This window comes from Gavia stellata, chromosome 2 (assembly GCF_030936135.1).
Source record: "Gavia stellata isolate bGavSte3 chromosome 2, bGavSte3.hap2, whole genome shotgun sequence".
Classification (NCBI taxonomy): domain Eukaryota; kingdom Metazoa; phylum Chordata; class Aves; order Gaviiformes; family Gaviidae; genus Gavia; species Gavia stellata.
Window position 1 is genome coordinate 82,988,950 of NC_082595.1, and position 23,453 is coordinate 83,012,402.

At 37.7% G+C, this 23,453-nt stretch overlaps 1 protein-coding gene across 1 annotated transcript in view; it reads left to right on the top strand.

The window, feature by feature from the left end:
* The window catches only part of EYS (eyes shut homolog), a 939,662-nt gene that overhangs the window by 360,740 nt on the left and 555,469 nt on the right, over nucleotides 1–23,453 (top strand). The window contains exon 22 of the mRNA XM_059831070.1: nucleotides 21,012–21,271. Coding sequence (XP_059687053.1) covers nucleotides 21,012–21,271 — 260 coding nt within the window. The remainder of the gene's footprint in view (nucleotides 1–21,011; nucleotides 21,272–23,453) is intronic.

A 23,453-nucleotide genomic window follows, 5' to 3' on the forward strand; every position in this document is an offset into this window, starting at 1 on the left:
TTCATATCACAGAATCACTACGGTTGGAAAAGACCTGTAAGATCATCAAGTCCAGCCATCAACTAACACCATCATGCCCATTAAAACATGTCCCACAATGCCACGTCCACAGGTTCCTTGAACACCTCCAGGGAGGGTGACTCCACCACCTCCCTGGGCAGCCTGTTCCAGTGTTTTGCCACTCTCTCAGTAAAGAAATTTTTCCTAATATCCAGTCTGTATCTCCCCTGGCGCAACTTGAGGCCATTTCCTCTTGTCCTGTCGCTAGTTACTTGGGAGAAGAGACCAACACCCACCTCTGCAACCTCCTTTCAGGTAGTTGTAGAGAGCGATGAGGTCTCCCCTCAGCCTCCTCTTCTCCAGACTGAACAACCCCAGTTCCCTCGGCTGCTCCTCATAAGACTTGTGCTCCAGACCCCTCACCAGCTTCGTTGCCCTTCTCTGGACACGCTCCAACACCTCAATGTCCTTCTTGTAGTGAGGGGCCCAAAACAGAACACAGTATTTGAGGTGTGGCCTCACCAGCGCCGAGTACAGAGGCATGATCACCTCCCTGCTCCTGCTGGCCACACCATTTCTGATACAGGCCAGGATGCCATTGGCCTTCTTGGCTACCTGGGCACACTATGCCCATAAACTAAGAAGTTTATCATACATGTAATTATAATGGTTAGGAATAATAAAAAAATAGTGGACTACATACATAAAAATGGTATTAATTCAGCAATTTCTGGTCATCAGATTTGTATGGGAACATTTAAAAGACGAACATGACAGAAGGGGCTAAAGAAAGAAAGAAAGATTGAACTGTGTTTCTGTTGCGTTTCATTTCTCCTCTGGTGGCTGAAGTGAGAATGCAGAAAAAAACCATGGATGTAAACTTCCCTTTTGTTTTTTCTCCTGCAGATGATGAGATGGGGTTGGATGGAGGTGCCAGTTTCTTTAAGCATAGGTTGGCAAGGTTTATAACAGATTCGGAGAAGAAATACTGAGTCATACTGATTCTTACCACTGCACCGACAGGGTGTTGAGAACAGGCAGACTGAGTACCCTTCCCCTTCTGAGGAAAAGCCTTAGGGTAAATTCTTAGAGCACACTGAGGTACCTCTTGTCTTTCCTCAGACCTAAGCTCCTTTACTTCAAGGTCACTGCTGAAGAGAAAATGCACAGAAAAGTGGAAACATGCAGTTGGAAGGACACTGGGAGTGAAGGCCAAAGGAGAAATCTGTCAGTCATCTGCAAGGACCAGTTTTAAAACTGTACAAGCGCACTCTGAGCAGCCTGAAATGTGTATGATCAGGTGAATTCAGTACTCTGGTGCTTGTAAAAGGCATATAGGAAATGATTTGCATCTAAGGATGAAGAAAGATTTAAAAATAGTAGTAGTCAAATACTTTTGCAGAGGTGGAAGAATTGACTGTGCAGGAGTTTGCCAGAACTGAGTTAGAAAACTGCATGGAGTTCCTTTTTAAAAAAAGGAACTGTTCAACAAATTAATTCAGAATTTGCTTAAAGGCATTGAGGTGAAAGAAGCAGAGGTTTGGAGAAACAGTTTGGACTATCAGAATATTCCTGTTCACGTTTGAAGGTAAGATGGTGGTGTATTAGAAGGCAGGTATATGAGCTAAAGTGCTGGATGAAAGAGTGGATAAAGCTTGACGAGAAGTGCGAGAGAGATAGAAAGCTAGGTGCTCATAATGAGATTTGGTCTAATAAATAAAAATGATGGAACAAAAAAAAAAAGCGCTATTGCCTTCAATGCAAATGAGAACAGGTAACATTGTTTCTTTGATTATTTTTAAAAATTTATTTTGCCGTAACCTATTTATGTGAGTGAGTACGTAACTTTTAATACTTGGCATTTTTCTGCCTGAATGGATCTTTGATGGAAGTCATCCCCCCATCAAGTTATATAGCAATGATATTAAAACTGAAATTCAATGTTTTGTCTTCTGTAGCTACAGTTCTGGGCAATAACAAAAATGCCGCCACCAGGAAGTATTCTTTGGGGCGGGCGGGGAGGAGAGTGAGAATTAAAACTAGAGTGGACAGAAATAAGATTGGCAATGAACAGAAGAATAGCTCAAAATGGTTTTCAAGACAGACTTCACTACCTCATTATTTCTAATCCGAATTTGTTATGCTTTTGTTGCAGATGATTCATAATAGACTTAATTTTGCTTGTTCTTTAGCCCTTCATTTAACAGTTCCCTAAAAGCACATTCACTTTTTTTATTCGGGAAGCCTTAGTAAAATAGGAAGTTCAAACAAACAAACAAACAACCAAAAAAAAATGGTGCTGACACTTTAAAAATGGCTCATTAGAAATGAATGGGAAAACCATCTGTCATTGTTAGCTACAGATTAGACGTTTCATGCATCGGCAGTGTCTAATACATGCACAAAGGAACAAAATTTAGAAAGGATTATGGGCATTGCTGCTGACATTATATCCTGTTGAACCGTGGAGAATGGGTAATAAACAGTTCCACATAAAAGGAGAGGATGTAGATCCCCATTCTCTTTACTATAAAATTTGTATTTTTTTCCTTTGATTTGAAAAGCCGTTAGTAAAACCTACATGTTGCAGTTGTCAGAATAGATTTGATTGGTTTCATAGGTATTGTTCCTTTTCCCTACATTTTTAAAGCAATTCTAAAGTGGTTAAGAGTAAAAAGTTTTGTAAATGAATTGTGTCAGTTTTAATGCCAAGGTGTTACCTGTATTTATTTTGTACTGAAATAACTTTCCAGCCAAAACAAAAGCAAGGTTTTGTCTTCAATTATGAGGCATTTTCTTTTGAAGTAGAGAAAGATTTTTAAAGAATAGCAGTCACAATTTCCTTATTACTAACAACGTACAAGACTATTTCACAGACAGCATTTTCTCTGTTTTGGGAGATAAGTAGGAGAAAATGAAGCCTGTCTATATATTTAGTTGTACTGTAGGTAAATATATTTTAGTTACATCAAGCAGTTTAGCAGTGAAATACTATCTAACCCAGACAGCATTGATTTTCATCACTGGTGCTCAGATACCTTAGATGAGTAGATTATAATACCATTGTTAGGTCACTGGGGTGATAAAGATAACATGTGAAAAAGAATTCTGCAAGACCATTAATAGACTGGAGTAAAATCTACCATATGTGAAATTGGCAGTATATGGCCTATAGCTAATGGAAGTAAAAAGAGAGTTCTGTTCTGTTTTGGTTTTCCATTTAAGACATGATAAAAGAAATTAATGTAAGACTTTCCTTCTAAAAAAACTTTCTTTTTAAAAAAGGTTGTGCTAGCAACTACAAAATTGTTTTTGGAGAAGAGTATAATTGTATGTTCAAAAAAATAAATATTTGAAAAAGTATGAATTAATCAACTAAAGCAGTTGCATCTTTGAAATGATTATATATGGGAGTACAATACAAAATATACATACACATGTACAAATTATGTGAAATGGTTCTATTATAAGTAAACTGTACATAATACATAATTAGAAAATCAACATTGTCTTCCCCACCACTAGTTTCTATGGGTAATCAAATTTTAGTTAATAGTCTTTTTGGGTTCCTCTGGGATTTAGACTGTTATGTTCTGTTAGTTCAATAGAAGTATTACAGGAAAGTTTATTTAGACTGTGATTACAAATAGTGCACTATTAGAGGTCCTCTATAAAGCAGGGCTCACTCTTCAGCAACAGCAAGCAGACTAATGCAGGATCTGTAATTATCATATTTGCTTCCACCAAATGCCAGTTTGAACGTGTGAAAAAGATCTATCACAGTTATAATAGAAAGCCTTTATCTTTGAAGGTCACAAGGAGAGAAAAGGGAGCACAAATGTAAAAGTCATACCTCTCTATGAGCATCCTTAAGTATTGTTATGTATATCTCTTAGGCTTGTTCATTCCCTGTCCGGAAGGGGCGTTCATAAAATTTTCATAGATTTGCTCTATTGAAATAACTCAGTTAGAAAGCCATAGTAGAAAGTTGAGTTGTATATATTACAGTAAATATCAAAGGTAGTTAAAGACATAACTGACTCTTGGAGACCGGTTGAAAATAATTTTTGTTGTTTGCTTTTATAGCTCTTTATCAGAACAATAATATTTTTAAGGACAAAGCTATTTTTGAAATGCTCATTGCCAGGACATGACAGGTTGAATTTTGTTTTGTAACAGAATCTGTATTAGGGAAATATCTACCTAATCTTGTTACTGCAGTATTTGAGCAGCATATATGTGTGTGTGTATATATATTTTAACATTGAGAAGTACTGTCTGAGTTGAACTTAACAATGCTTACTTTTTCTCTTTTCCTGTTGTTTATGTGCTTGGCAGTTGTGGCACTCCTTTATAAAATATTTCATGAGTTTACTTAAATAGTTCTTCTTAGGCAAACTAAAGCAAGGCCTGTGTTAGGTGATCTGTGGTAAATTTAGTTGTCACAAAATGAAATGTTGCCTCAGTTATTTGTTGGAAGTTCCAATCCTCATACATGATTAGGTGAATGGTAAGAGATCATAATTTGTCATATTAGCTTAAATCATTAATGAAGGTCAGTTTGTGCAAAACCTTTTTTCTTTTCTTTCTATTATTCTAATAACAAACGTGAGAACAGAGGCATCCTTGCTTCTTAATCTTTTTCTAAAATATTTTCTGGACTGCCAGTATTGATGATGACAAACTCTGTAGCCTTTCCAAATGTTTTATTTCATATAGACTCCTTTGAAAATCTGAGTTTATAATGTTGAAATTAGCATTGTGAGAGTTGTTCTCGTGCTAAATGATTCACCACATAAACTTTGATGTATAATTGACTACTGCTGAGTGTTGAAAATACTTGAATAGTGCTCTTAAAATGTGTAAACGTTGGTACTATATGGTTAAGTGATATCCTGATGACCTGATGTGTTCTACTGCACTAAATACTGCAGCTATCCTTGATTATAAGTTGTTTACAGGCAGCTAATTGGTTCCAGGCATAAAGTATTCAATGTGTTTTATATTTAAAAAAAAAAGATTATGTAACATAGAACATGAATCCATTTGTTCAAAGACATGTTTTTTTATGCCATCATATTTGGATTTCATTGATAGTGGTTTGATGTCAGACTGAGCCAAAGGCATACAGTTTCTTCTGTGATAAACCTCCTTGGAGCTTGAGTAGACCCAAGGCAAAGATTGAGTGACAATCCTGAAAGTAGCTTAAAAAAATAGGCGTAGAACATTGGGAAGAAAAGCTGATAAAGACATCTTGTTTAAATGACAAAAGTGTATGCAGAGTTCAGAAACAGTCAGAAACGTGAGGGAGAGAAATGTTTCTTTGTCTCAGCCATCCAAATCATTATGCAGGGGTCATTTGCATAGACTTCTGAATTGGCATGCATTACGTTCAATTATTTTTCATGTCAGATTTTCTAAATGTCTCAGTCTATCTTTGTTAGATCCGTATTGCTTGCACTTCATAAAATTTCAGAGTTGCAGCATGTCATCTACCACTTCATGTTGCTGTGCTAGTTATTGCTGATAAAAATTAGCAATTGTAATTACCTTTACTTGTTCTTCTTTTGTTGCCTGTGGTGGAAGAAACAGACCAGGAAAGATCTCCTTTACTCCCCTAGAGCAAAAGTACTTTCCATTGTTAGCCCTCTACCTGAAGAGTTCATTTTTCTTTTCTGTAATCAGTGCCATCTCTGTATACTAGGTGAAGAGCTTTGAAGTCAATTGACAGAACTACTGGCGCATTGCTGAACTTTCCAAATTTAACAAATGTCTTTCCTGCAGGGGCTGTTACTTGCTTGCAGGTGATAGCTTTTATTTTTTCAGTGCAGCATTCTTCTTCCTTTCAGATTTCTCAGGTCAAAGAGGACTTGTCTCAAAATCAATGTACTAAAACACACTAAGAGTTACCTATAACTCCCAGAAAAAATCAGAGCAATACTAAACTGAAAAAAGGCATTGAGCTAATTTCCATATCAACTAGGCCCTTTACACTGAAATCTAATGGAGAGGAAGAGATTTCCAAGGGAGATAGTGCTGAAGGTACCAGTTTCCATAGGTGCAGCAGTAAACACGGTACTGCCAGTTTTGTCATCAAAGACTGGCATTAAATTAAGATGGAGGAGCACAAGCAAACAGGCAACCGGGGAGATGGAAGCCTTTTGTTCAGGAATCCTTCAAAGATGGAGAGTCTTCCAGATAGCTGATTTATTAAAATCTGAGCTCTAACAGATTAACTTTATGTAACATCAGCTTCTTGGACAAAGCATGACAACTGAGTCCCTCTGATTCTTGAAAGAATGATATAATACTTCTTTTTTTCTCTACCAAAGTGAATCAGTATCATCCAAGATAGTGGAGGTAGATTCTTACTTACTGTTCACCATAGCATTGATTTACTGATGCTGTGTTTTTACAAATGAAGGTTTTTCTGTCTGGCAGACTCGGTCTTTGGAGAAAAGCTGCCTGTTAAAAAGGATGCAAATTATGTATTTTCCCCCAGATTGCTGGATATGCAGTCTTGAGTTACCTTGTTGCTATTGTACTGATTGTTGTTGTTCCAGTGTGGGATGAAGGACATATAGGCAAAGAGTGCCGCTCTTGATGTTAGTGACAACAGATGGTAAGATAAAAAGGAGTGTATGTCCTTTTTCCTTTGCATTTTATCAGGAACAGAAGGAATTCTAAAGCAGGTTTACTTAATAGATGATGTTACTCAAAAGAGCAGCTTCACATGCCAGAATGCATAGCCACCCTATATGGGGGTCTGCAGTAATTCAAGAAATTAATGCTGCTACTCAGAAAATCGGTTTACACACTGAACACAAATTGAGACATATCTTTCTTTGCCTTTACCCTACATTGTGTGCTAATTTGCTCAGCTGCATTCCAAAAGTTTCACATGACTATGACACCCTTCTGATATAACTTGAGGAATTTAGGAGAAGGAAGTTCCTATTTTTTTAAGGGATGATTCTGTATTTTTTAATCTTTTTATAATTTCTTTTAAAAATCTTGAACATAGTAAGTAGTTTTTCCTAGCACCCTAGATAATAACCAAAACTCTAAAGCAAAAGTAAAAAATACTCCCAAAACATGAAAAATTTTTTTGTAATTTTTAGTGATTTCCTCCTGCATCTAAAATAGGAGTTTCAGAGGTAAGACTGATGGGAAGGCACTTTACCAACTGTTTTCTACGTGGTCATGGCCTATGAACAAGACTGTTGATGCCAAACCGTATTCTATTTTCCGGTTCCAAGCCACATGGCTTAAGTGACAGCAATAACGCTCAGTTTTACTTGTTTTGTTGTCTTCCTTAATTAAAAATATTCAAAGTATTCAGTGTTTGTGCTTTTTTAAACACAAACATTCCTTCTAATGAGACTGCCCTCTAGTGACAGTTTTACTGGTGATTTTTAATTATTGTAATGTTTCCCAGCTGAAACAGAAAACATTTTAATTTCATCGGGCTTTGTAGGTAGGAGGATTTGCTGCAAAATCCTTCTTGAGATAAATATGCAAATAGTTTGATTGATCTGAAAAGGAACTGGGTGTACCTCATCTCTGTGGTCCAGTAGTCTGAAAGTTGCTTCCAGTCTGACATAAGTTGTAACTTGTATTTTGATTTAGGAAAATGGAAAATGAAAAAAAGTTGCATTAAAAAATTGGGAGTTTAAAGCTGAAATACCCTTTGTAGGACATAAAATTCTGTTTCCTAAACCAGAAATGTGTGCATTACAGCTGAACTAGAGCTTAAAGTAAAAGCTGAAATATAGCTTGCTATCTTATTGAGCTGAATGTTACCTTGTGATTGTGTGAACTCACTGCTTCAAATAGAGTATTAAGGAAGAGATATCTGGAAAACAAGCAAATACAATTTTGTCTATTTGTTCCTCTAAAGCATTTTTTCTTTGTGTCATGTCCCTGAATACACAGAATATAAGGAATAAATTTTAGTCATTGCTACCAAAAGGAAGAATGTGAGCAGAGGATTATGGGACCAAAGTACACAGAATAGAGAAAATACATAGTAAAAAATGAGAAAAAGGACAGGGGAATGAAAACTACATAAGCTCTCTGAAGTTTTTCTATATGCATCAAACATGCAAAAGGCACACTTACACACTATTATAGTAGCAGACACGTAATCTTTTCATCTTTCCTGCAATGTACCTCCCAAATCCTTTTTCTCTATTTTGGGATCAATATCCACTTCTGTTTCCACCTTTAAAAACAAGCTGAAGGGGTTCAGCATACTTGTATTTGAAGATTTTATTTATTTATTTGTATTGTATTTCATGTTTTCTATGTAAAAGGGTTAATCGTTCTGATTTCTAATTCAGAAATCTAAAAGCAGAAAAAGAGGTATCAGTCTGTCTTCAGAATGAGAAAATACAAATAGCTTTTTTAACATGTGCATCAGGAATATATTCTGAAAGTACAGGTCTAGCTTTTGAAAATGGTAAAAACTAAGGAGAAATCAAGCAGTGGAGCCTTCTGTTCATGGTATACTTTGAGTAGGACATGATGAAAATTAGCAGTTCTATATCTGATATACTTCAGTTTTATGCCTGCTTTTTTAAAGACAACTATAATTTTAATTGTTTCAGTGCTCAGGAATACATAAAGCTAGAGGGAATAAGTATTTATTATTATGGTTATAATTATTAAAATTACATAAGCTCTACCACCTCCACATACCAAAAACTCTTAAAACCATTTCTTCTTCAGTTCTATGAGAAATTTATGTGAAACTGTTCACTGTTGGACTACCTTTTTAGTGAAGGAATATAGCTGCCACTGAAATATCATGCATTCATAGCATATCAGATTGAAGAAGATAGCATAGTTTAAAAAAACCCCAACCCACGGAACTGAATTTTTGAAAGTGCCTGAATTATTTAGACTGTTAGATAGTATTTTCAAATTTGAGGAAAAGTGATTTGGTCCAGATAGTTCTTTGTGTATCTGACAGAGAAGTCTAAGTTCATAAGCCTTCTCGCACTGTTTCCTTTATAGCCAATGAAGATAAGTAGATGGAGAGATTCCTTCCGAAAGCCATTCAACTCATCTGAGATCTGAACTCCTAAGTAACTTATTTCTCTCCACTGACAAAACAGCATCTTCAAAGTGGCTTAACTCATAATGTACAAACTTTCAGTGGTTAGAATTGCGTGGGTGAAAGATAAGTCTGTTCCTAGGTGGTGTGCTCTGCAGTCTTTCTGAAGTCCAGATCCCTCAGCTGTCTAGGCGAAATGGAGCTTACTCGAGGGTGAGTTTTATTTCAGATTGTGAGTAGATTTTTGAAGTACATCTCCTAGACATACCCAGTTACCATGCTTTGGTTGGCTTGCGATGTTGAATGATCCTATACATGCAGACTTGAATCTTTCTTTGATTAAACTAGATTAGAGGGTACCCTCAGAGTGTATCCCCTGTGATGCTACTGAATATTCAGTCCATGACAAAAGACTAGAACTAGTCTGAAGTAAACCAGGCAAAACATATCTAGTGTTTATATTGGGTCTGCACCAACTCTTGCTTCACACATCATCTCTAGTTGTGCCATACTATGCAGGCATAGCCTTTGGCTCCTTTCTTTTCTCCGTCATCCCAGTACGGCATAACATGTCCAGGATGGGCAGTGCAAAGAGGACAGCTTCTGCTGCGTAGGCACAACCAGTGAGACTCAGGCACCCATGTTATTTTATTACTTTTTGAAATGGGACTAAGATGATGTTTTGCAACAGGAGGTGCTGTTTCATTATGATGCCACTAAGAAAGGCAGTCAGACTGTATGTACAGTATCACTAGAATGCCATATATTGGAGCTAAAACTATAAATAAGAAGGTAGTATATAAACTTATATCCCTTCAGGGAACCCTCAGTTGTGCAGCATCAAATGGGACTCTCATCAGGGCCAGTGTGCCATGCAGAGCCTGCCTGTGGAAAGATTACTCCACTGTGGTTATTCGAGCTCTTACAGAATTTTCTTACAAGAAAACAATTCAGTTCACGGTTTCTCCTGTTAAATAGAAAGGATGTTCACAGGAGAACTTGTTGCTGCAGTGTTAGATAAAGGCAAGGGCACACAGCTGGTGCAGTCACATGTACTGAGACTCCTCTGTTAAAATTAGCCAGCAAAGTTTATCCATTGGTGAAGGGATGCATGCAACACAACACAGACCACAGAGCCAAGCTCTACATGCTACCTGGCACAGCACAGTACACACCTGCTCAGGTTAGCTGTTACATGGATCACTAACGCCTTGATGTGCAATTGTGTTCCAGTCTGGATCACTACAGATGCCTTTGCAATGGTATGCTTCATGTCTTTTGCAGAAGTTCTTGATAATTCCTTTCATTAGTAGAATATGAATTGCTGAAATGTGAGACTTGGATTAGTATTCCACTGCTTAAACAACTTCAGTGCTCAACAATATTCATATTGCTACTGAACTAATGGAGAAGCACTAGCAATATATGTTTCCTTTTAGGTATCAGCAATGGCTATTTGTATCAAACTCTAGCTTATATTCATTCATTCAGTGCTTCCGCTTTGCTATTATTGAATAGATAATACACAAAGTGTCAGTTGGTGAAGTTGTGTAAATAGTTTGAAAAGTAATATATTCAAAACAAATAATAGATTGTTTTACAGATAGTAGTGTTAATTTAGAAAACGTGTTGACTTGCATAGTATTCAACAACCTTCATACAGCATACGAACAGAGAAGAGTGAAAGTTGTTTCATCCAGTTTAACCAAGTGTTTTAGGACGTACTTAGTGTAGATTTTATTGTAGCATTTTTTTACAGATTAATTTGATTTCTGAGGTGTAATGGCAGCAAGGTCCATTGCGTTTACAGTTCATGCACTATATTATTAGTCATAGTACTACTACATGATTTTTGCATGACATGATGCAAACTTCTCAGACACTTAGAATGATTAGGCACGCAATAAAGAGTTCATCTGTGCATGTCTGTTATTACCTGGTAGCATTCCCCAAGTATTTTACCTATGCTTTCTTAGCCCCCACTTCAGCATTCACCTTAAAGACTGCAAGTGGTGCATATACTTCCCATAAGCCAGCAAGCCAGCGTCTACATCTCTGTTAAATTAAGAAATTGTAGGTGTATGTATGACAAAGGTAACAATTTTGTTTCCCTTAATTTCAGCTTCCCATCCTTACTTTAACAGCTGATGAAGGCAGATGGAATTTCTTTTATAATTTGTGAAATTGATATTCACCTATCAATTTACTTTGTGAAACACAAATTGCTCTTTACTCGCTTATTGATTAATCCTTTGGAGAGACGTGAGAGGGGAAGAGGTGATATTTCTTCCTGTTTGGCCACTTTCTTGCTGCATACATTTACACAGTTTGGAAAGATAGTTATCATTTGGTCATGGCAGACATGAGTGTATTGAGGAATCAAAACCACTGGATAATGGATGAGCTTCTTGATTATTTCTTCCTTTGTTTAATCTTTTTATGCCCTGAACAACTTCATCGAAATCAAACCAAGCTATTGTTTATTTCACTGTTAATGAAACTTCCCATTGTCAGATTGACAGCCAAAGGAGCTGAACTTCCTTATTGACTGATCACAGCAGTGGTAGTTTAATGCCATTTCCTTGCGCTGGATTGAGAAGATGAGAGGATAGTTCAGCCTCTGTGCTGAAATTGATAACTCAGTTTACAAAAAGTGGTGATAACTATTGTAGTAATTGTGATAATGAAGGATCATATTGTAATAATAAAGGATGTCCTAGTATTTCTCAAAGGCAAAGCTGAAAGGCTTATATCTGACCTACTGACATTCCATTGTTGCCTGGGACAGCACCTAAACACGTCTGGAATTTATCTAAACCACAATTAAATATATGTATTTTTACTTTATTTTTAACTTTAGAGTTACTAAGGTATAACGTAAGAGTTGCTCAGGACAAATGCAAGCAACAAGACATGCCACTCCTAAAAAAATGATGGTCCCCTAAGCTGAGATACTGCAGTACTTTCACAGTGCCCAGCACTCCTTGCAACAGTCAGATGGACCGTGGGGATTGGTTGTACACCTGCACTGAACTGTATGATTCAGTTCAGGATCTTGAAGTAGAAAGCACTGGTGTGAAAAAGATCGTCCTGTTACTCACATTAACCAAAAGTTTTCTGGCACACTTCAGAAAAGGGCAATGAGTGAGCAAGTTTATAACACAGCATTTTTATTTCAGGAGTTAATTGGTCCTGCCTTCCTAACCACAGCAATAAAAGAAATAGGAATTTTAGTCTTTGCCATTATTATCCTTTATGACTTTGCCTCAATCTTTTAAAAATTCTACCCCATTGCTACTATTCAGAAAGATTACTTTATATACATCCCATGTTAAGAGTACGTAAAAAAAGAGCAGAATAAAAATAGTACTTTTGCAGTGCGGAACAGATTAAGTAACTAGTTTCATCCTTGGTCTTGGGCATTTCCCTGTCACAGCCCACTTCCTTCTCCCGAGCTGCCAGCTGCAGCCTGGCTGTGGCCCCCAGCCCCCCAACACAAAGGGCTATGGTTGGTCAGGCAGTGACTGCAGGTTAGGGAGGGGGAGGGGGGTGTCACCCCTCCCCAGCAGGGCCATCCACAGAACTGAAGCTGGAGCAGGGGAGGCAGCAGTCACTGGGCCCCAGCGCAAACCAGCGACACCCAGCTCAGGCCCGGCAAGGCTGAGCCCTGGCTCTGCTGGGTCAGCACACAGCCAGGGGCCTTATACAGCAGTGACAAAAGTCACAATCAGAGAGTCATAAAGTGATTTGGGTTGCAAAGGACCGTTAAAGATCATCTAGTTCAACCCCCCTGCCATGAGCAGGGACATCTTTCACTAGATCAAGTTGCTCAAAACCCTATTCAACCTGACCTTGAACACTTCCAATGATGGGGAATCCACAACTTCTCCGGGCAACCACCCTCACCATAAAAAATCTCTTTCTTATGTCCAGTCTAAATCTACCCTCTTTCAGTTTAAAACTGTTGTCCCTTGTCCTGTCGCTACAGGCCCTGGTAAAAAGTCTCTCCCCGTCTTTCTTACAAGCTCCCTTTAAATATGGAAAGGCAAAATTAAGTCTCCCCAGAGCTTCCTCTTCTCCAGGCTGAGCAACCCCAACTCTCTCGGCCTTTCTCCATAGGCATTTTTGTGACCATCCTCTGGACCTGCTCTAGCAGGTACAAGTCTTTCTTGTACTGGGGACCCCAGAGCTGAGTACAATACTCCAGGTGGGGTCTCATGAGAGCATAGTAGATGGGGAGAATCACCTCCCTTGACCTTGCTTCTTTTGATGCAGCCCAGGATATGGTTGGCTTTCTGGGCTGTGAGCACACATTGCCGCCTCATGTTGTTTTCCATCCACCAGTATACCCAAGTCCTTCTTGGCAGGGCTGCTCTCAATCCCTTCATCCCCCAGCTTATACTGATACTGGTGATTGTGCTAACCCAGGAGTAAGACCTTGTACTTGGCCTTGTTGAACTTCATGGGCCCACTTCTCAAGCCTGTCAAGGTCCCTCTGGATGGCATCCCTTCCTTCAAGTGTATCAACTGTACCACTCAGCTTGGTGTCATCTGCAAACTTGCTGAGGGTGCATTCAATCCCACTATGTCATTGATGAAGATGCTAAATAGTATTGGTTCCAGTACAGACCAGTGAGGGACACCAGTTGTTAATGATCTCCATTTGGACATTGAACCAATGACTATAACTCTTTGGACACAGTCATCCAGCCAGTTCTTACCTGTCTTATGAGGAGCGGCTGAGGGAGCTGGGGTTATTTAGCCTGGAGAAGAGGAGGCTCAGGGAGACCTTACCGCTCTCTACAATTAGCTGAAAGCTGGTTGCAGAGAGGTGGGTGCTGGTCTCTTCGCCCAAGTGACAAGTGATAGGACAAGAGGAAATGGCCTCAAGTTGTGCCAGGGGAGTTCAGACTGCATGTTAGGAAAAATTTCTTTACTGAAGGGGTTGTCGGGCATTGGAATAGGCTGCCCAGGGAGGTGGTTGAGTCACCATCCCTGGAGGTTTTTAAAAGATGTGTGGATGAGGCGCTTAGGAACATGGTTGAGTGGTGGACTTAGCAGTGTTAGGTTTACTGTTGGACTTGATGATCTTAAAGGTCTTTTCCAACCTAAAAGATTCTATCATTCTACGATCTAACAGTCCATCCATCAAACCCATATCTCTCCAGTTTAGCAGCAAGAATGTTGTGTGGGACTGTATCAAACGCCTTACACAAGTCAAAGTAGATGACATCTGTAGCTCTTCCCTTTTCCACTGATGCAGTTACTCCATCGTAGAGGGCCACTGGATTAGTGAGGCATGATTTGCCCTTGGTGAAGCCACGTTGGCTGTCTCTGATCACCTCCCTGTATTCCATATGTTTTGACATAGCTTGCAAGAGGATCTGTTCCATGATCTTCCCAGGCACAGAGGTGAGGCTGACTGGTCGGTAGTTCCCAGGGTCCTCCTTTTTACACTTTTTAGAAATGGGCGTGACGTTTCCCTCTTCCCAGTCACTGGGGACTTTGCCTGACTGCCATGACATTTCAGCTGTCATGGAGAGTGGCTTGGAAACTACACCAGCCAATTCCCTCAGGACTCTGGGATGCATCTCATCGAGTCCCATGGACTCAGGTATGTTCAGGTTCTTCAGGTGGTCTCAGACCTGACCTTCTCCTAGGACTGGAAAGACTTCATTCCCCCAGTCCCTGCCATGAGTTTCAGCGGCTTTAGAGATGGTGGGAGAGAAATTAGCATTGAAAACTGAGGAAAAAAACCTGTTGAGTACCTCAGCCTTCTCTGTGTCGGTTGTCACCAGTTCTCCTGTCTTACTTATCGCAGTGGTACATTTTCTTTCGTCTTCCTTTTCTGGCCAAAATGCTTGTAAAAGCCCTTATTATTCTTTGCATCCCTTGCCAAATTCAGCTCCAAATGTGCCTGAGCTTTCCTAATCCTATCCCTGAACATTGCGGAAGCATTTTATATTCTTCCCAGGATACATGTCCCTTGTTCCATTGTTTGTGCATTTCCTTCTTACACTTCAGTTTGTCCAGGAGGTCCTCACTAAGCCATGCTGTTTTCCTGCCTTTCTTGTCTGATTTCTTACATGTGGAAATCGAGAGCTGTTGTGCTCTAAGAAAAATGTCTTTAAAGATCTGCTAGCTCTGTTCAGTTCCTTTGTCCCTGAGGGCAGTTTTCTAGGGGGCCCTATCTGCTAATACCGTAAACAACTGGAAGTTTGATCTCCTGAAATTCAGCGTCCTGACTCTACTCGTCAGCTGGCCCATATCCCTCAAGATTCCATCAGGTCATGAGCGCTGCAGCCTAAGCTGCCACCAATCTTGACCTCTCTGATTAGTTCATCTGTGTCACATTTGCTTGATTACAAATAGAGAGTTCTAGGAAGAAGTTAGAGAAGGGATGGTGGAGAGAGGCTCACATGAATTCAGGGGAGAGGAGGAGAGACATGGGTGGAAATTTGAGGAGAACATCTAGGAGTGACATGTGAGAGTGCAGAAGAACATCAGCGATAAATTCATAATAGGGCTTTTGCAGGTGAAGGCTGATGCAGTATGTTAGATGGCTCAGATACCTGTCTGAGGAACAAAAAGTGCATTAAGCTTTCAGAGAATAAAAGAAAAAAAGATGTTTATGGGAGGGAAGAGGAGAGAGAAAAATATTTGAAGCCTCTGTGGTGACTACAAGTGTATGTCTTTGGAGCTTTGTGGTGTGTGTTGGTGCTCTAAATTCAAAGCTGTGCGTGTATTGAAAGCGAGCTCTCATTTTACTGCTTCGGATGGTCCAATAGCCTCTAGCTTACAAGGAATAAATTTGTCACTGAGCAGTGTGGCTTTTCAGGCTGTTAGTTGATTTGATTGAATGCACTAGACAACATAAACGCTTACTGTAGAATGGACCATTGTTGCGTGTGCTGTATAGCTAACAGGCTGACCTAAACTTCACTGAACATCTTGTCATTTCTCATCAAGGTCCTGTCAAATAAAGAGGCAGGTGAATGATGGGCACAGTGTATCTGAGGGTTCAGTTTAGGATTCCTGTTTCTTTGACTGAGCCACTAAGGAAAAAAACAGTTCTGCTGCATCTTGAATATTGCATTTTTTTCTGTAGAAACACCTGTATCTGTGAACCAAAGCACAAAGGCAAGTGCTTTGACATTTTCTGAAAATTTGGTACAAAATACAGATGACTGAAAAGACCAGTTTCTGCTATTTTTCTGCTGTAAGACATCTGAAAGCAAAAAATGGCTGCTTCTGAAATTTGTTCTGCTTTGGTATAATCATCTGCATTACTGCTTTTGTCAAGCTTTGCCATTTTTCCAGAGCTTCTAGCTGAGCTAGGTTGGAATGAGCCCACTGATAGGCTTTTCTAATTGATAGAAAGTTACTTTAGAACTATTAAGATTCAGAGTAGATTTCAGTTCTTGTTAGCATGCTGAAAAAATGTCTTTGCCTCAGGACGGCTCTTGCCAGTGTGTGTAAATAACTGATGGAGGGGAGTGAAAAAGATGGAGGCAGGCTCTTCTTAGTGGTATCCAGTGACAGGACAAGAGGTAGTGGGCAAAAGCTAAAATACATGAAATTCCACTTTAAGATTAAGTAAATGGGTTTTGTGGATTTTTTTTGTTTTTTTTTTTTTTTAATGTGAGGGTGGTCAGGTGCCAGAACAGGTTGCCCAGAGAGGTTGTGGAGTCTCCATCTTTGGAGATACTCAAAACCAGACTGAATGCAGTCCTGAAAAACCTCTGGTTGACCCTGTTTTGAGCAGGGTGGGGGACTAGATGAGCCTCAGAGACTTTTTCTAACAGGGATTCTTAAGATGCTCCCCTGTTATTTGATTCCTTAAAACCTATAAGATAGAACATAAGGCAGGTGATACCAATATATTTCACTGCAATGTGAGAAATAAAAAGGGAGTTTTCAAGCAGATGATAATCAAATAGTTTAATACTTAACTCATCATACAGAGACAGAGGAACATACAGCGTTAATATTAGTTTTTCTGGGTACATTCATGACTATAGCTTTCAATTTTTAAATTTGACTTTAATGTTTAAGCAGGTAGTAAAATAAAAAACTATGAATATAATTTATGTTGTATGTTTTCATTACCTTCTTTAATTTGTGTCTGTATGGAAAGCTCTTAAATCTATGGAGATATGTATGTCAACAGATAATACTTATGAAGGTAGATCTGTGTGTGTTGGAGGAGTTCTACACACATCACAATCAAAGCACTGTGTGGGGTTTATATTACGAAAATGAATAATTTAAAGAAAAGAATCATGCATGATTTGATTTTGTAATATAAATGGAAATATTTGGATTTGGTTATTTAAAAGAAAATATTTATATGGATTCTGGAGGAAGGGAAATCAGTTAAAATTAAGAATTTTTACATCAACCTAAATCTTCTGTTTCTCTCATTACATGTGCTAGTGTATTCTTCCTCTTTTTGAAGATGTTCTAAATTATTCTACTGTTTAATAGAAGCTTTTATTATTTAAAATTAAAATATCATTTCAACAGCCTTTCAGATTATTTTCAACAACAAAAAAAAAATTTTCGGCTTTTTTTTCCTCACAACTAATGGTAAAGTATAGAACAGAAAGAGTGGGATCCGACTATTCTTGATGTTTCTGATGGGTTATCTTCTCATTGCTGTTCGTAAAAGTTACAAAAACAAGTATGCAGTTAGGGTATGAAGGGGTAAGATGCCTTTTGCTTAATTGTGTAATATAAGTCAAATATTTTCATAGTTAATCTGGAAATATATGATATGCCTTATTTAGGGACTTAATTTTTGTAATTTTGTATTTTTTTCATAAATGCCAAAGTTCTTATAAGAAACACCTTGTAAAAACTGTAGCTTCAGTATTTACAACTATGAGTGAATAAAGATAGTGTTTTTGTTTGTTCTTAAGAGAAAATGTAAAATGTAAAAGTTGTTTTCCAGTTTATTTTCTTTCTGGGGTTTAGTATGTTTCCTGCATTGTTTCTTTAATTTTGAGTTTAGTGATGATAAAATTGTTTCAGATACCCCAGTAACTTCTTTTTATATGTGTAAATATAAGTCTTCCAGATTTATAAGTATTTAGCTTTATGTAAGTTTTAGACTAAATACATGTCTTAGACTCACTCAGTTTTGAATACATGCCTAGTGAATACAGCAGAGAAACTTAAAGGTAATAGCATGCTTCATGCTTAAAAAGAGTTTTTGATTAGTATGTTCGTTTAATATGATAGTTTTATGTAAAAAACCCCTTGCATTTTCAGATTGCTTTTATGACACTTGGCATTATTTAAACATAAAATATTGACAAATAAATTCAAAAAAGTTTATATAACTTCTAAATTATTTAGGAATAAACACAAAGTTGCATACAGAACATCTCCATATTTACATTTTTCTTTTTAGAAGGTATATGAAAATTTTGTATTTTTGCTAGCACTATTAGAACTTTTTATCTGAGTTTACAAGTTGGTAAAAGAACAGATAGAAGTTGAGCGATGACTATCTTATCTTTATGTGGTCTCATAAAAGCATGTATTACCTCCTTTTTTTTTTTCTTGAGGATCCTAGAAATCCTCTTGGTTTTTCTAATGTGGTGAATTACATAGTCATTTTGCAAAAGACAGTTTGTTTGGGTTTTTGCCTTTTGATCAGATAATTTACAAGAATATCAGCTATAGTAGCTTAATTGATAATACACCGTTAAAAAATTCTGCTCTGTATTCTGTGCTTTAATACTCCTGACACCTCCTTACCTTGTTTCAATAACAGTTCTCATTAAGACAAAATGTTGTCTTGACTCTTAAAACTGGGCCTCAAGATAGACACTTCTATGTATTTTTTTCACATTTAATGAGGGCACCAGCAACTTCTTAATAATACAGATAAGACTACAATAAAACTGTGTTATTAATTGTCTCCTTTGCATTAATACTGACCTTTGCATCTCAGTTGGTAGCTGGCATGAAGCCAGAGTAGGACTGGTTAGTTGTGTAGTGTAGATAATCATTGTGTTTCAGTGATCTCCATCTGACATAATGTTCCCTGTGGCCATACAGAATAGTTCTGAAGACTCAAAGGCAGTTGCGAAACTCATTAGGGAAAACAAGGGAATGGAACATGTTTTATGTTTGCTTCTCTGCACCTCAGTTAAACCCATAGCAGTTGGACCAGGTAAGAATTGAACCTCATTCTCCTAACATGAAGTGAAAGGCTCTCCTTTAATGAGCTTTCCAAGATACAAATGGACATAGACAAGGTACTGCATACCACTTTGTAGTAGTTCATTGGTAGTAATTTATTCAGAACTTCATAAATGAAGTCAAGAAAAAAATGAGCATCTGTCAAACAATTAACATCTAAAATATTTGTTCGGATCTGTTGGGTAGAGTGTTTTGCTATGTCCAGCGTCAGTGATTTGGAGATACTTAATTTGTTATAGAGTGTCTACTTAGGAGAAAAGTAAACAACGTGCTGAACAGTGGGAGCACAGTTATTCAGTGTTACTTAGTGGGTATTGCTTCCAAATACCAAATTGATGCTGCTGTGTATAGAAAAAGCAGATGTGTTTGTTGTGCTTAAACACAGATTAACAAAACATATGTAACGGTATTTCCACAAATGTGTTTTGAGTGCTGTAACGGATAAATGAGTCCTGAAATGTGATTTTTGTCATAGTTACTTCAAGAATGCCTGAATGCCTTTTGATAGTTACAACTATTTTTCTTCCCATGAATAACATACAGTAACCTGATTTTTGAATTCTTACTGCTAAAATACTCAGGACTTTCAAATTATAAAGTCCCTTAGTAATACCCATTTCATTGCATGTGACATGGAAATTATACCCCACATTAAAAAGAGAACATTAAAGATTTCAAAGAAAACAGTGTTTGTTTTAAAGGGGCCAAGTTTGCCTTTTGTGTGGCAAGTAATACCTGTGCCTTATAGAATAGAACCACATAATTGATTCTCTGTTGAACGACATATTTATTACTTAAGAACAATTCCTTTTATCAAATTAGAACTATTAAGCTATACTTGAGTGGTTTAAAGCCCGAAATCAATATCAATCAAAACAGGTAAGAGCTGGTATAGTTAATATTTCATATTGTCTGTTGTTCTGCAAAATAGGTGCAAATATACCTTGAATTTAATTCTGTCTTCAGTGAAAGTAACAAGAATGTGTACCTTTTAAAGCACATAGAGTCTTCTTTTATTGTAGCTAAAGAGGACATTTCCTCTGTAAACTTTGAAATTATTAGCAAATTGTTATATTTGAGTTTTTAGAACCTTATCATCATATTCATGTTGTAAATAAAAACAGATATTTATCTAATTCATGAAGATAGATTCTTTACAATCAGATGTAACATAGATTTTGGTCCAGGTTTTCCCTGCTGTGTTATCAATAACAGATCTTCACAAGAGCATACTAAAAAGAGAAAGAACATCATGAAAAGGGGGTTCTTCTATCATTCATTGTGCCTTTGACCTCCTACTTTCTTTGTTAAAAGTGTACTGAATGCTACCTGGTGCATTTCATCCCAAACACTGAACTACTTAGTAGTTTCACAGATATGAAAAGATGTCTTTCTAATTCTAAAGCTGAAAGAAACTTACATTCCACATTTGATAATTTGTGTTCTTGTTTCAGCTTGAAGAAGATCCGCAGATGATTCTGTCCTTATTAATTAAACTAAGTGGTTCTCCAAGTGGATAAAACCTGTAATTTAGAATAAGTCACTTTGCTTTTGCTCAAATAAATTGTGGGAGAAGAACCTGAATATAACTTTTATTCATCATGCAGTCTGATACAATTGGCAGAAAATAAAAAGCTATGCACAGAAAAAGATTCTTGATTGTTTTTTCAATTTTTTTAATAGTTGGAACTGATTGGACTAAATTGATTTTCATTCTTCCACCATATCAACTTTTTTTTAGATGCACGTGTACAGCAGGGTGGACAGGGCCAGACTGCAGCGAAGATATAAATGAATGTGATTCTGAACCATGCTTGAATGGAGCGACCTGTTATGAATCTGTTAAGCAGGGACAGTTTGTATGCATTTGTCCTCCGTTTTATACTGGTGACTTCTGCCATCAGCGCTTCAGTCCCTGTGAGCTGCCTTACAATCCATGCATAAACAATTCAACCTGCTTGGCACAAGCAGATGGAAATCCAGTGTGCATTTGCAAAGCAGGTAAGAACTGGTATAGTTAATCTTCTCTGTTGTCTGTTGTGCTGCAGAGAAGTTGCAAATATCTGTTGAATTTACTGCTATCTTCAGTGAAAATAACCATGTATACCTTTCAAAGCACATAAAACCTTCATGGATTACAGCATGTTTATCAGTTATGTTAAAAGACTGGTAAGATAGCTGTCAGTTTGCCTACTCTTAATTTCTTCTGTAGTACTTATTAAATCTATGGTTGTTTATATTCCAGCACTCAGAATTACTATTTCTGAGTCAATTGTTACAAAAAGATAGGGATAGACATGCACCTGGCCAGCAGAGCTGACAGATTGAATCGACAAAACAGACAGGCTGAAATAGACAAAATATATGCAAACTGTTAAAAGTACAAAAATTGGAGCAAGTTGGAAATGGTTCCTCTTCCTGCTGAGCTGTCAGGAAGGCCTGGCACGTCAGGGGAGTAATCTTCCCCGCCTAATGGATAGAGCAGATTACTCTCTGTATGCACAACAAGCAAAATCACAACAGATGCTGACAGCTTTCCTGGGCCATGGCTTAAAAGACACAATCTCTCCCTCGATGTACAAGAACTGCTAAGGTAGAATGGAGCAACAGTTTAACTATGCAGAACATCACTATGCAATTCTGCATGGGTATTGAAGAATACATTAACTAATTAAAACTGCAGTGAAAATCTAAGTAGGGAGAGTACAATTACTGAGTTTGGAATTTAGGCAGGATTTTGAAGTCATCACTATTATACCTATAAATGGTAGGGGTGTAGGTGTGTTCTATGGACCAAGGAGAGCAAATACACTAATTGCAGCGTTACACCACAATAGTATTACTTACTGTTTACTGAGCTGCAAAGATGTGTAAATAATACATAGAAGTCAGCAGTGTATTTATAGCTTGGATTTTTTACTATTAAGGTGAAGGTTACCACCTTTAAAGTTGCTGAGTTTAAAAAAAAAGTCACTGGGGAGGTGTGCAGGTTGCTTATTGAAGCACCTTGTAGAAAAGCTGCTTTTTAAAAACAGCTTTTAATACAATGTATTGATTTTGAAACCATTTTCAGAAATGATCTGTAGGGAGACATGTAGTTCAAGTCTTTTTTTAACATTCCTCAGAAAAGTCGTCTTTTCAAAACATTTTTGTGCACAGTTTCTCAAGAATCCAAAAAACTTGCAGCCAAGATTCTCAGGGAACTTTGGAATCTTCAAGGATTTTTGAAGCTTGCAGCTAGGGATCTTCAGGGAACTAGAAGGGGAGTTATGTGAACCAGTAACACGCATTGCTGACAGATCTTGAAAAGTGGAAAATATCTCAGTATTGAAAATGGGTGAAAGGCATAATTCGTGAAATGAGTTAATCGTTCATGCTGGGAAAAATGCAATCATTTATTCAGGACTCTTACCAAAAAAGGAGATATAGTAAAATACAGAAATTTAATTGAAAGCAGTTTATGGAAATCTGCTTCCACAGTTGTCTTCTTTCGTTCTCCTATTTTTGTCTGCCATGTGCCTCCCTTTCTCTCCCAGTAAACCTGTCACAATTACAGATCTGATCACAGTTAACAGCCAAGTCATTAGAAGGTGTGAATCTGGTTTAGCAAGAGTTGCAAAACGTAGCTGTGCTTACCAAATTCTAAGATCATCTTTAGAAAACCATATCTGAGATGGGTACAACAGGACCACAAATCACGCCATTGGCTGTGGTGCTTGGAAGAAAAAGAGTATCCACTGACTACAGGGGGCTGGGATTGGGATGCCATACTAGGGGAGAGAAGACAAAAGCTGATAGAGTATAAACTGAGCACAATGATACTTGATGTAAGATGTTAGCCTAGGACAGAATTATTACAGCAAATTGGTAGGGAGATAATGAAGTAATGATTTTAGTAGTAGAATAAAGCAAAACTATGCATGTGTTTTCTTGTATGTATGTTAGGGAGTTACAGTTGTCTGGTTTTGCTTTAAAGATTTTTTTAAATTCTATAAATAATATTAATGTAGAACTTGCTTTTGAAGTGTCTGTCCTAGCTGTAGAGGTTTGCTTCCTGCAAGGAGGTGGAGTATAACATTTGTAACGCAGAACTGGACTCTCATATTGTAGACCATGGAATAGTGTTAGACCATGAGTTTAAGTTAAGTTGTCCACACAAGCAGGTTTAATAGTTTAAAAAATT